The sequence below is a fragment of the Dermacentor albipictus genome, chromosome 10 (assembly GCF_038994185.2).
Source record: "Dermacentor albipictus isolate Rhodes 1998 colony chromosome 10, USDA_Dalb.pri_finalv2, whole genome shotgun sequence".
Lineage (NCBI taxonomy): Eukaryota > Metazoa > Arthropoda > Arachnida > Ixodida > Ixodidae > Dermacentor > Dermacentor albipictus.
Genome location: NC_091830.1, coordinates 38,223,672 through 38,237,207, shown reverse-complemented (window position 1 = coordinate 38,237,207; position 13,536 = coordinate 38,223,672). Strand labels below are relative to the sequence as shown.

The window sequence follows — 13,536 nt, the reverse complement described above, 5'->3', positions numbered from 1 at the left end:
CCATTCTTAACGTTACCCTAAATCTAAGTGCATGAGCGTTTTAAAATGAAACTTTCTTTTTCTCACTGATTCGTCCATGAGCGCAAGAAACGCACTGCAGGAAAGCCAACTTACGCTTGTGCGTAGAACGCTACAGTTTACATTCGCAGTTGTACCGATAAGAACAATGGGAACAATGTCATGCCCTTGACCAATGGGAAAACGCCACGCTATCCAGCATTATCATGCCGGCTGAACAATCGCAACGCCAGAATTCTCTCTAGTAGTTAGTGTACGAAACTCTATGGCTGAGTTCCCTGCATACAATAGCTTGCGGACTCGCTCGCTATTACCTATACATTTATCCCGTGCTTTAGGCTGCCAAGTCGCAATACGACTGTGATGGACGCTTTATCATTAACGGTGGGATCGAGGCCCTGTATTAATTCGTGTATCCTTCGCGATATACGGATAATTATTCAATACCACTGACAGGCAGAAGTGCGCTATGTACAGTCGAGAGCAAAAGTCTGAGGTCCACAGCTGCTATTAAGCGCAGCCTGCGCGTGAAAGATGAAATCACGTGCTGTAGCATACATGAGCTTGTTCTACCAATACCGAGCATTGAGTCAATTACAGTTTAAACGGTTCTGCTAGCATGTTACTTTCCTTTTTCTTTTTTTTTTTTTGCTGACGTCATGGTCCGTAGACTTTCGCTCTCGACTGCACCTGTATGTCGCTCCAGACTGTCCTGTCACCACGGTTACTTTTCGGTGTGAAAGAGGCGATGTCAGGTGCTGACGAAAGATCCCGGAAGCTTAAGACAGGCTGGAAAAAAATGCAGCAAACTCATGTATAAGACAGCCTTTCTGTTCCTTTACGCGATGCATAATTAATCCATCTCTCAAGTGGGTACATTCATGGACGTTGCGCCGCTTCGACTCCCCGCGGTAGCTCAGGGGCTATGTCGTTGCGCTGATGAGATCGAAGTCGCGGATTAGACTCCATCCGCGGTGGCAGTTCCGATGGGGGGCGGAGTACAACAACGCCCGAGCACCGTGGTTTTGATGCACGTTAGACAAACCCCGAGTGGTCGAAATTATTCCGCAGTCAATGTGGCTCCTTGATATCAATGACCTCATTTGTCTGGTCCTTGAAAGTGCCGCGTCACGGTTGTACTAGGCTAGACGGCTCAAATGGCTTGTGTGCGCAATATAAATTAAGGCACGAATATTAATTAACCCTTTCTGATATAAGGGGACATATATTTTGCTCTTAAAATCGCCTAATTGCTTTAAGTACCCACAGCTTATTTCCGGACGTGAACGTGGCGTCCCATAACCGCTGTATTCAACTAACACAGGAGCACAGCAAAGCAAATTGCAAGGCACCACGAGCGTCCGAAAACACGCGGTCGTTACGGCTGTCAATTAATTCAATTATTTATCGTGTACCGAGTGTTGCGTTAGTCATTCTTTTTTCTCACGCAATATAAATGTCGAATACACTACCGAACTCTGTTGTTCATAAAGATGTTAACCACGAATTTCAACGGGAATTACATATGCACTTTAATACTTTGTTATATATTCGTTTGTACCTGAGTGCGTATTTCGACCATGCATGAGTAATTATGACTGTAACTCTCCTGTCATGAACACAGATAGGGGTTGACAGTATTATGAAAAAAAAATAATATACCTGTAATGGTGTTGGGTCACTTGGGGAGCATAACCAGCACCACCTAGGTAAAGGTGGGCGAATATTTGAAACATTGGAATAAAGAATTCAATAGTGTCCTATTTTATTCGGTTTCCGAATCGAATAGTCACTATTAGTAAATGCGAAATTTTCTCGAATGCTTATAAATTATTTCAAAATGTCAACTAAATAAACATAAAATGTGATCAAAAGTACGGTCAATTTTCACCCCCGCGAGCATAGTATAGACACAAAACACGAGAACTTGCACAGTGGAGTGGGCTACGTCACTTAGGTAGCCATATTTTACAGGGTATAGAGAGATAATTCGCGCTCACTGAAGAGTCATGTGCATGCGAAGGAACTACTTAATTGCTAGTAATACTCCATTTGTGCTTTTGATGAAGAAGGCTTCATAACGTATTATGCAATGACAGAAAGCTGCCAACTTGAAGAATACTAGGATCTGAACATTGTTTTATATTAATTGTGAAAATGGTTGTAAGTTATCCGAAAACAATTCGATATTCGATTCGTTTTTGGAATTGTTCAACCCGTATTGGATTTGCTCTCGAAAATCACTATTCGCACGCTCCTACACCTAGGTAAAAGAACAATGCAAGAAACTTCGTTCTCTAAGTGGTATCATCACCCTATGCCCTGCGAAAAGGATTATTTTGCTGTCATGGCCGCTTGATCAAGCGGCTGTGTCTAGCTGCAGAAGTAAATGTAGCAAAGAATAAAAAAAAACTAGAATTTATGGACAGGAAAGACAAAGAGGTCGACGTGAGCTAGTCCACTCTAGTCTGCTACTCTGCACTGGGGAGGAGGGACGGGGAAAGAAGAAAATAATGGAGTGCCTTACGCGAATTCGCTTGTACTGTATGTGGATGGTCACTCTTCCGGCTACAGTCACGGGTGACATTCCTTTTTTTTCATCTTGCAAAAATAATGAATCCAGTAAGTCTAATTACGTAATTGGAGTTATCTTACCAAATGGAGAAGGCGTCGTCGTAAAAGTTGATGGGGATGTCGAGAATTGACCAATAACAGCATCTAAAGCAATCTAGGACTGTTGATTTTTTTTTTCGACGAAGAGAAACAAAGCCGGCGGAACGAAAAGAACGTGGAGACCCTACAGAACGTGCAGACCATTCAGGTAACGTTGGCCTAGCCCTCACTGCGATTTCAGAGATGCTTCTGCCATAAAGGCAGCAAAACTGCACACGCTGACCGTTATTTAAGGTAGCGCTTCATCGACGACATTCACTGTTGTGCTCTTAAACCACTACAAGTCACCCCAAACAACTCGAAGGCATGAGATTGGCGTCAACATCGGATTCCCTACCTTGCGCTATGGTAATCCCTCCTCCTTGTTGAGGATTTAATCTCTCGTTACCGCCAAACGTCACGTTGGCGCTCTTGCTGGCAAACGCCATTACATTCCGCTAATCGGGACTCAGCGATTTGTGGCTGCGTTCTGTTGCCCCCACCCGCGTAGTGTAATACACGTTACAAGAGATGACATCAGTTGGTTGCGAAAAACAGAAAAGCAACACGAGAAGAGCGGGCCCGAGACCTCACATTGCAAAGGCGGGCTAGCATATTAGAGACGGAAATGACTGTCCCTTTATACGGACCAACCAAATGCTTTTGCCCAGAAGAGGTCACATGCATGATCATGTTAGTGCCGAGGCGTGTGGAGACCTGATTAGAGTTAATGTATATGCTACCTGTGTGTGTGCGTGTGCGTGTGCGCGCGCGCGCGTGTGTGTGTGTGTGTGTGTGTGTGTGTGTGTGTGTGTGTGTGTGCGCGCGCGCGTGCGCGTGCGCGCGTGTGTAGAGCAGTAACTCTAGACCTGATAAGCGCAGAGTGCAACGCGTGATCACCTGCCAGAGGCGGTTTGGGTCCCTTGATAGCAGTGGAATTACGAAATGGTTGTCAAAGATGCGGTCATGTCGTACAGCTACAATGTGTATCATGGCACCGTACAGCTTATCACAGAAAAGTGGCGGGCGGTCGACTGTTAGAAACAGCAGACTGGTCTTTTATTTTTTGCGATATTCCGTTCATGTTTTCAGCGCATTAGCAATACAAGGTTTTCCACTTGAGCAAGGCATCGCAGCTGAACGGCACCGTCAACAGCTAAAAACACGTGTTGCTAGACTGAACTTCCTATGACAGGAGTAATTGCGTATCTCTAGGTAGAAGCGTCATCGCGTGATTCTTGAAGTTGTATTACTAATTAGCAATGTACTGGGCCTTGTTTAATTACGCAGAGTTGCACTTCTGCAGTTCTCATTTAAACGATATTCTCGTCTCCGCAGATTTTGGGTGTATCTCTTATGTTACGCGACGGCACACGCTTTCCGTGTGGTTCTTTAAAGACTGCGAAGCATATGCTGAAATATTGTGTAATATATGATAACGTGAAATGGAGTCGCTTTTGAAAATTCTTTATTATAAACACAGTCACCTTATGACGGGCGTCACGTGTCCAGAGAATAAAAGGGAATAGCTCATCTAGGTTTCACAAGTACTCGGTATGCCTCTTCTTATACTTGCCATCGGTGGTCCAGCTCTACTTCTAAGGCCACCTCTGGTCTTCTCGATTGACGCCGCTTTGCCCTATTTTTTCTTTATAGTATACAGCGAGCATGCCATCTAGTTATCCTGGTGGACATTAGTTAATTGAACCAACGACGTGAAACAGTGGCGAAATTCGTAGTCGTCGTCTAGTCAGTTTTAGTCGGTACCCATGCTGCAGCCGCGGACGAAGTAGTTGCCCCCGCAGGCTCAGTAACAACCGCTGATGTACCATGACTTTCCTGATCAGTAGCTTAATCATCTGTCGATTCCACATCGATTGAGGATTCTTTAGTCAACCCATCCTGGACAGATTTCTTCCCGCGTTCTTTGGCAGCGCCGGTATTTCCACCGCACTCTTGCTTATCTTTTTCTGAACAAATCGCTTGAGAAGCAACACTTTTGTCAGACTTCCGACAACCGGGATCTCGACGGACCGTGAAGGCCGCAGTTGTAAAGTCCTGTTCTGGAGGATTCTCTTGAACGTTTCCATGACCCTCACGTATATCAACAGCAGTGCGGTCCGCATCCCGATTTTTACGAAAGCTATCCAACTCCTGCGGCGCTTTCGATGAAGGCTCACCTTTGTACTGACTCGAAGCGTGGCGTTCGCTTCTCTGGTACTCACTAGTTGATCCGAGTTCCGCAGGCTGATCCGATGTCGACAAAGCGGGATTGCGACGTTTAAATTTTCCGCCTATTTGGCCAAGCAAAGCTGCCGGCAACAAACTACGAGGCTGATTCGACGGATCAGGTTGCTCCTGTTCGCGTGCTTCAGCCGAACGGTCGTCGCCTGAGACGTTGTGTGGCTGCTGGTGCTCACCCTTGCTTCCAAAATCGCACGCCTGCGTTGGTGTCGAGCTCGACTGGGGAGCTACGTCTTCAGAAGGGGAAGGCTGTGTTGAAGTGGAGAGCTGCGACTCTTCCGAGAAACCCATCTGGGAGCAATCTGCGCTGAAGAGTGATGACGAAGGTATTTGCGGCGTCAAATCAAAAGCAGGCTGACGTACTTTGCGACGCGTTATTTTCCTGCCCCACGGGACTGGAGGGGGAGGCATAAGCAGCTTGTCTACATCGACGGTGACTTGGCTTGTCGACGACGGCGACCACTCTGGTTCCAGCGGCTCGTGCGCTTTCGGCAGTCTGAACCAAAGTTGGCCGTGTTCCCCGGTAGCCTTAACTTGATAATCAACTGTTTCTTCCGACACCAAATCGATCTGCGAGGGTGCCCTTATACTTCGCTCTTTCTGTCCGGAAATTTCGAAATATTCTACCGCAGATGCCTCCTGCAGGTCAGCCTTGTCCCCAGATTTCAGGGCAACGGTGGTTGTTTCTTCGGCGGCTGGCGAAGCACGCTTCCTTGGGCTAGAGCCGTCCCCGGAACCATAGGCAGGTCCAGGATTGAGCGACCTCCTACGGGCGCCTCCCTCAGAGTTGTCATCGTCGTCACGTTGTGTCAATCCACTTGCACGATCCGTCGGTACCGGCTTGCTCAGTGTGGCGCTTTCTTCAGCGCCTGCCCTTCGCCTTTTGCGTCGTAAACCGACTAAGCTGACGACACCATTGTGAAGAGCATTGCGGAACGCCTGAAAGCAGCCTGCCTGCAAAGAGGTACCGAAGTTGTGTCTACCAGGCAAAGGACGACGTGCTTCGTCGCTGCCCGTGTTCCTACTGCGTTCTTGGGTGCGCAGCGCGGGCTCTGGGCAGCTAGGCGCCGAAACTGTTGCTTCGGGCGATATCTGGGGGTTGCTTTGGGCCTCTTGTTCATTGGAATCCTTGGAAGGAATTAGAGGTGGCAGGGCAAGTTCTTGCTTGCGTCTGAGCCAAGCTTTTTTCGGTGGCAAATTGTGTTCCCCGTCCATATGGTAGCGGAATGTTTCGACCTACTTGTGCAACAGGACTTGGCTTTGTGCAACAGAGGAACCATTCATGACAGCGACCGCTCGCTGGCTCATGCCGCAACTTGCCACTTCGTGCCTAAAAACAATAGAAATGATCGTATATGTCAAAAAATTTCCGGAAATTCAGTGAAATGCTCATATGCACAAAAGTAAGTTAAAATCAAAAACAGGAAAAAAGCGTGGGACCACAAACAGTGGGAATCGGCGTTAAGGGAAGCTTTGATGTCTATGCAATTTTTATGCGAATGTAACCCTAGTTAAGTAAACCAAATGTTCATGAATGTGTAACGTGGCATGGCGAATGTGTCCCAATGACGAAAATGAGAAAATGTCATTGCAATTCCTTCACAGATGCGAAATAGGCGAGTGCAGAATCCAGTTAGGCGGCGCCTGCTAGGCCGCCTATAGAGGTCGCAGTAATTGGGTTAATGATATACTCATGCGGTTTGACGTCCCACAGCAACTCCGAGGCTTTGGTAAAGGCCATAGCGGAGGGGCTGCAGTCGAATGTTGACCACCTGGGAATCTTTAACGCGCCCCCAAATCTAGCTACACGAGCGTTTCTGCATTTTTGCCCATATCGAAATGTAGCTGTGACGGCCGGGCATCGAACCCCCGATTTCATGCGCAGCAGCAGAACGCCGAGGTCACCGGCCTACCGCGGCGCGCGTAAATAGAAGCTGTGCAATTGTGGCAACATCAGCTTAGACGGTCATGAGAACAAACGTCCAGCGAAGTTTGACTATATACTGGGCGCAGTCGCTAAGCCGGCATGCCTTGTTGCGAAGCTCGAAGTATTAGGTGGGGTTCTGGCCGAGACGCTAGCCTACCGGAATGAAAAACGCTTCGATTAAAGTAGCACAGTTGGTCCAAATCAACCTGAAGCCTTTCGTTCGAGTGTACCTTGGCCTGAAAGCCCAAAGGTAAATCTAGGATAGAAAACTGGATATGTCATGAAACTTACCGGTTAATTAGGGGAAGTAATCCAATAGGCCCGAATTCGGTGGTGCGAAAACAGGTTAGAACCACGAGCATACGCGGCGGGATACGACGCTGAGGGCTTCGAAAAAAAAAGGGCGCCAAGTTGTCGCCCTCAACGGCTTTCAGAGCACGCACTGCTCTTTCAAAGTGATTTACTTGGCAATCAAATAAAAAGTTTGTAGGCGCACAAAAGAAGAGCGCTTATCATTGCTGTCACAAGGCCATGTGACCATAATCTTGACGGGCAGTCGAGCACCGCTTCTATGACCACGTTATTAGACACAGAAGCGTCGGCTGAGCTGTTCAAACCTCGCCATAGCGTCTGCGCATGCATCGAGGAATGACCTGTTGTTCACCGTGCCTAGAATGACGCATACTGGCGCACTTTCTCGCCTGTTTTCTGCGTTATGTGCGACATCTATATGCGTGTGAATTTCCCCGCATTAGGGCCTCATTACTGTCTACTATAATTATAGCACAAATTGAAATAGGAACAGCAAGACGTGGGACATCCGGTACAGAGCAGACTACCTGCAAGCGGTGCACGTGATGACTCATGGCAGCCGTGATGGGCTTCGTCCGAACCCAGGTCGGTAGCATCGCGCCAGGTCATATTGAGTCTGCTTTTCACGCTTCCGCGAAGGGCACTTGTGAGTTTATCTCTATCGCTAACAGCTTGGGCGTTGACGCTTCATGCCCGCAGCACCTTCTTGCCTGTCTACTTGCACATTCAATTTTTGTTTTCTTTCGAATGCATCAGTCGCACTGAAGTAGCTTCAGATTAAGAAACTAGGGTGCTGATAAGTACCAGCGAAGTGAATGATTTAATAAAAGTGAAGTCATTTCCGGCTACAGACCAGAACTCTACTCCATATCGCACCCTTGTTTAGAGCTGTGGGCGCGGCCAGCGCAGGAACTGCGGGTCTGATGACGCACGTCCGACGACAACGTGATGACGAGCGAACGCTGGCTGCAAGCGTGCAAGAGGCTGAACTGGGTGAGGGCTATCTTTGCCGTTCATTCCGCCAGTCCTCGCCGTACACTGAAAATTGCGGCTGCCAGCTAAATTCGCTGCAGAGCCTGGTCTATAGACCTTTCTACAACGAGCAGTAGTCTGTGCAGTAGGGGCGGACACATGCGCTCCGCCATTGAAGGCATTCTGAATCGGGAGCAAGCGAGCATCAGCCGCCTATGACCGCTCCGGCAACGTCGTACCAAGAGGCCTGCAAACGCCTAGTACCACTGAATTAAAATTTGGACGAGTAGATGGAAGACATGCTCTGTCGTGAACTGCAAGAACTGGGACAGAGAATTGCACGTGCACCCACCGTGGTTGCTCAGTGGCTACGGTATTAGGCTGCTGAACACAAGGTCGCGTGATCGAATCCCGGTCAGGGCGGTCGCGTTTCGACGGGGGCGAAATGCGAGAACACCCGTGTACCTAGATTTAGGTGCGCGTTGAAGAACCCCAGGTGGCTGACATTTCCGGAGTCCTCCACTACGACGTGCCTCATAATCAGAAAGTGGTTTTGGGACGTAAAGCCCCATAATTTAATTTAGTATAGCACGTGTGGGACGAGACCACGTGCGATTCGCCTCAGCTTCGCGCGACCGTTCTTCGCGCAGACATTTCCGCAAAGCGAGCCCAACAGCGCTGGCTAGCCAATTACCGTCAATGACTGCCAAGCTAACAGCGCCGGTAGCAACAGCAGCTCAACCACCACCGCTGGCACGGAAATGTAACGATATGTTGTACTTCGATAAGCATGCCAGTAATCGTGACGTCTTCCCTGTGGACGCGCGACGTCATTAGCATGGCAGTGTGACTGACACACTCGAGCGTTGCAACTTGCCTTTCCAAATCAGCGAACTCAAACGTGGCGGTCGCCGCGAGTGTTCTTACTGCGCCGTGAGTCCAACGGCCAGCGAGCGATCGCTTGTCCACTGGCAACATTTTTTACGGTGTAGCTGCCTATAGCTAAACAATTAAGGTTTTACCATATTACCATATCTGATGTTCTGTAACGTGCAGCTGAAGCACAGGAATTTTTTACATTTTTGCCCTAATTAAAATGGGTCCTGAATTGAAATGCGGCCGCGCAGCCGTGATTTGATCTCGTGAGTTCGCGTTTAGCAGCGTTACGCCAAAGCTAAATATAACCACGGTCTGTTGAATTAAAATTCGATATATATATATATATATATATATATATATATATATATATATATATATATATATATATATATATATGAGACACCCGCACCAGACCGGCCAACCTTGCCCCCGAATAATGCAGGGAAAATATATACGTCTGGTTGCGCAGGGGGAACGTTGTGATGGACATAATCATCAGGCCCTAGATTGCGCAAGGGAACTTGCAGCCCCCACAAATTTTTCGCACGCTTAAAACTGCCTTTTACTTTTACCCGTCAAAGGCATCCGATGACTATGACGTTGAGCTACTTGGCAAGGTATCGAGGGCTCCATTCCCAAGTGCGGTAGCTTCCTTCCAACTACGGCGGTGTATACGGAACACCCGTGTACTGCGCCCTTGGGTGCGCGTGGTCCAAGTTAGGCTGGTGCGCTCCCTAAGGCATCAGAAGAGCTCAAAGCTGGCCCAGTTGGTACTAATTCATGTTTAACTATCAATTATGCTGTTACTAATCACACGACGATGCAAAGCGAATAGCTTTCTTAGCCCATTTCGCTCGTTTTTGTAGTTGGTCGGTGTTCGGTGAACGGTTCGTTTTCTGATTCGCTCGCTCGTTCAAGCTATTTTTCTTACACTGATTGCCATCGTCGATGGTTTCTCCACAATTTGCTTCGTTAGGTTAGGTCGGCTTTAATTTCTCTTTCATTTCATTTTGTTGTTGAGATTTCCTATCTCTTGTGTTATGTGATCTTTATTTAATTGCTCTTTACCTCTGTTTAAAAACCACCTTTTAATTTTTATATCTCTTTGCACTATACGTACGTCTTTTCAGACTTCTCCGTGGATACTAGCTAGGTTGCTTGACAGCACTACTTGAGAGGAGAACACGTTCTTGAAATCGAAAAAAAATTAAATTATGGGGTTTTACGTGCCAAAACCACTTTCTGATTATGAGGCACGCCGTAGTGGAGGACTCCGGAAATTTCGACCACCTGGGGTTCTTTAACGTCTACCTAAATCTAAGTGCACGGGTGTTTTCGCATTTCGCCCCCATCGAAATGCGGCCGCCGTGGCCGGGATTCGATCCCGCGACCTTGTGTTCAGTAGCCTAACACCATAGCCACTGAGCAACCACGGCGGGTTTCTTGAAATCGAGTTCAGAGATGATGCTGCGATTGAAACAGCCTATACGATTCTGGCCCTCTAGAAGCTATTTGTTGGGCTTCTAGTTGAATGTAAGCAGCGGGGCGTTCTTTCGATGCCCACTACGACTTCTTGTTTCGCAGACACCTCTCCAGTGCTTTGAAAGGGACCCTTCCGTTTCACTGCTTGGAGTCGATGTCGAAAGTGCCTGATTCGAAAATTGTTGCTCAGTAACCGCCAAACGCACTACTGAAGAGTAATGACATTAGTTGGAGGGTGGCGCAGCCGTTCAGGAAGTGACGACAAATATAAGCTTAGTGTAAAGTAACAATAGCTGGGGCTAAGCCATGAAAGCAGAGAGCCAACATACCTTCTGCTGAGTACGTATCTTCGCAGTCGCCATTCATTGCTGTATTGGGGTTGAAAATGACAACTGGAATTGAAGATTCTGTGTCGATTTTATGTACAGTGGGAGACCAAGATAACTGCGCCGCCGTTATCTCGCTCAGACTTATTGCAACAGACTAGATTCAGCACGCTTTTAGATACGCCACTACTGTCGCGAAGCATGCTAGTGGCATACTAGTGGCATGCTTGTAGCATGTTAGTGATCACTGGGCTGCAGGGCAACTATGGTAAAATAAGCTTGTGTTCGTATTGTGAAAATTTCCTTCGCCATGGGTATTCAAAGTTAAGTAGATGAGAATAAAAAAAAATGAAAAAGAAACATGACTAGCAACCATGACGATTATTGCCAATATAAGCGAACAGTCCGAACGAACGGGCCAGAGAGCAAACGAGAGAGAAGGCGCGAGATAGAGAGAGTGATAGCTCGAATGAGAGAGGGAGTGAGAAGAGAGTGGGAGAACGAACGAACGCTTGTTTTCCTTGCTGAAACATGAAAAAGTACCGCGTGACTCTGTCTCATTGACACTTTTGCTCTGAACATATTATTTCGGAAGTTGAGTGACGCGTCATAACTAATTATATAATTATGTGAAACATACGATAGTCTTACTTGCTCCATTCCACGGGAAACTGTACCTTGCCGAGCTACGTGATACTTGCACGTTTTTGTCTAAATTTTGCCACAAGTTACGTGGGGTTAATGGTATCTGTAACGCTGTAAGGGTGGACATTAGCTGGAAGGGAAGGCGGAAGACGAAGATTACCGGCAGTGACTGGGAAACCATGTGTGCCAACGCCCGTAACCTCATGGACTTCTCATGGACTAAACTGTTTTCAAGAGAGGAATGCGAGACACGACCATAAGTCAGACAGTGGTTTGTTAGCAGCCACCTCACGCATGCTGGGGAATTTTTCTGAAATCATTGACATGCTAGCCAGTCGGAATTGTTTGCCTAAATGTACTCGAATAATAAAGTAGGCTTCATTCTCAAATTTCGCATCATATTCCAAAACATTATGTTCAGCAGTTTCCAGCTTGCTATATTCATCCTATAGTTATTGTTTCCGCGTGTCCAAGTTGAGGTATAAAATGCGAAAAAGAATGCGACGCTCCGGGCCGGTTTACAGGTTTAGCCGAAGCCATCTGGGACAAGGTTTAGCCCGCGCTATAGCAGCTTTTTCGCAAGGAAGACCGGTCTTTGTCATGAGGCTTGACGAATGTTTCCACTTCCAGAGTTTTAGTTATGGGCGTGGCCAAAACATACCGTCAGTGAGGTTTGTGATCGTTTAATAATGGAAGAAAGTACTTACGACAGTAGCTGCAAGGGGGAGGCGGGGGGGACAAGAAAGGAATAATAAGGACGGAATAAAAAATAAATCAGAGAGAAAGGAGGGTCAAGAAACCATTGCCTTCACGTAATCTGACTTAGAGTTCAAGGAACGTGAAAAACGAGGGCGTCGCAATATGGTGAAGTTCCTACTAACAAGCCACGGGTAGGGGATACTATTGTCCGCAATAGGGATTAGTAAGAGGCGATTGGAGGACTGGTGGAATAAAAGTAGGGAACCGACAAAAAACGGAGACGTACAAAAGCACAGTTCGCAATAGGGGATCAGAAAATTTGATTGTGGGAGTTCATAGTTTTTTTTGCTGTTTTATTGAGAGAGAGAGGGGGCTCTTTATTAGAAAAACAGAGAATTTTGCCGGCGCGTATATAACCGCTGGCATGCTACTCTGTATAGGGATGGGGAATGGGATTAAAAGATTCCAGATATTAGTGGGAGAAAAAAAAAGGATAAAAATAAATATGAAATGTCCGACTGGACCTGATACTAATTTTTACAGGTGGCATGGCAGGTAAATTTAGGCTTTTGTATAGGAAGGATGCAATTCTTAAAGCTTTCCTATTTGACCAATTTCTGTCAGGTATTTGAACAATAAATCCAAAACCCGTCGCTGTTTTGAAGGGCCGGGCATTGGACCTAAGATGGTCGGTAACGTTAACGGTTCGGGGCAAATCATGTCCATTTGGTGCTCAAAAAATTGTCTCTCGTCGCGGTACGCGGGGCATTCTAGTAATACGTGCTCAATTGTCTCTAATTTGCGACAGTTATCACAGTATGGGCTAGTGGTAAGTCCTATGCGGTACAGATAATTGTTCGTGTATGCCACGTTCAGTCGAAGACGATGGTACAATGTCTCTAAGTGTCGAGGAAGTGGTCGTGGAATTTTCGGTCTCATTTCTGGGTCAATGTAACGTAGGAAGTTGTCTTGGTGAAGCGGCAGATTCAAGATGCGGTCTTTTTCTTGATAGGCATATTTTTTTGCCATGGTTGAAGCGTCGGCTTTTGTAAAATATGTTCTTCTGAATTTGCGGTATTGGAGTCCATTTCTGGCAGCTTCGTCCGCTCTTTCATTTCCCGAAATGCCGGCATGGCCAGGTATCCACTGAAACTTTATGCAATGCCCAGCAATCTTAGCCTTGTGGTGAAGATATGCAATGTCAAATGCTGCTGGTTGATTATTGCAACGCTTGTGCCTGTTCCACATACTTTGTAGGGCTGCTTTTGAGTCTGTGAAAATCACCCATGTCTTTGGCGGCTGCTGTCGAAGTACATACACAAGGGCCTCCTTAATGCCATATAGCTCCGCTGAAGTAGATGATGTCGCTCGCTCAAGACG

General features: G+C 47.0%; 2 protein-coding genes across 7 annotated transcripts in view; one reads left to right on the top strand and one right to left on the bottom strand.

The window, feature by feature from the left end:
* The window catches only part of LOC135911886 (uncharacterized), a 166,256-nt gene that overhangs the window by 581 nt on the left and 152,139 nt on the right, over positions 1-13,536 (top strand). The window lies entirely within an intron of this gene.
* Positions 4,122-7,703, bottom strand: LOC135911881 (uncharacterized). Of its 2 annotated transcripts, none has more exons than XM_065444219.2 (2): positions 7,681-7,703; positions 4,122-6,244 (listed from the first exon to the last, which is right to left on the bottom strand). In XM_065444219.2, the coding sequence occupies exon 2, from the start codon at positions 6,127-6,129 to the stop codon at positions 4,522-4,524; it is 1,608 nt and encodes a 535-aa protein (XP_065300291.1). In that variant the 5' UTR covers positions 6,130-6,244; positions 7,681-7,703; the 3' UTR covers positions 4,122-4,521. The 2 variants fall into 2 exon arrangements, with proteins under 2 accessions (XP_065300291.1, XP_065300290.1); XM_065444218.2 differs by lacking the exon at positions 7,681-7,703 and adding an exon at positions 7,133-7,413.

Coding starts and splice junctions, on each gene's coding strand:
- LOC135911881 (XM_065444219.2), bottom strand. CDS start 6,129: ATGGACGGGGAACACAATTTGCCACCGAAAAAAGCTTGGCTCAGACGC.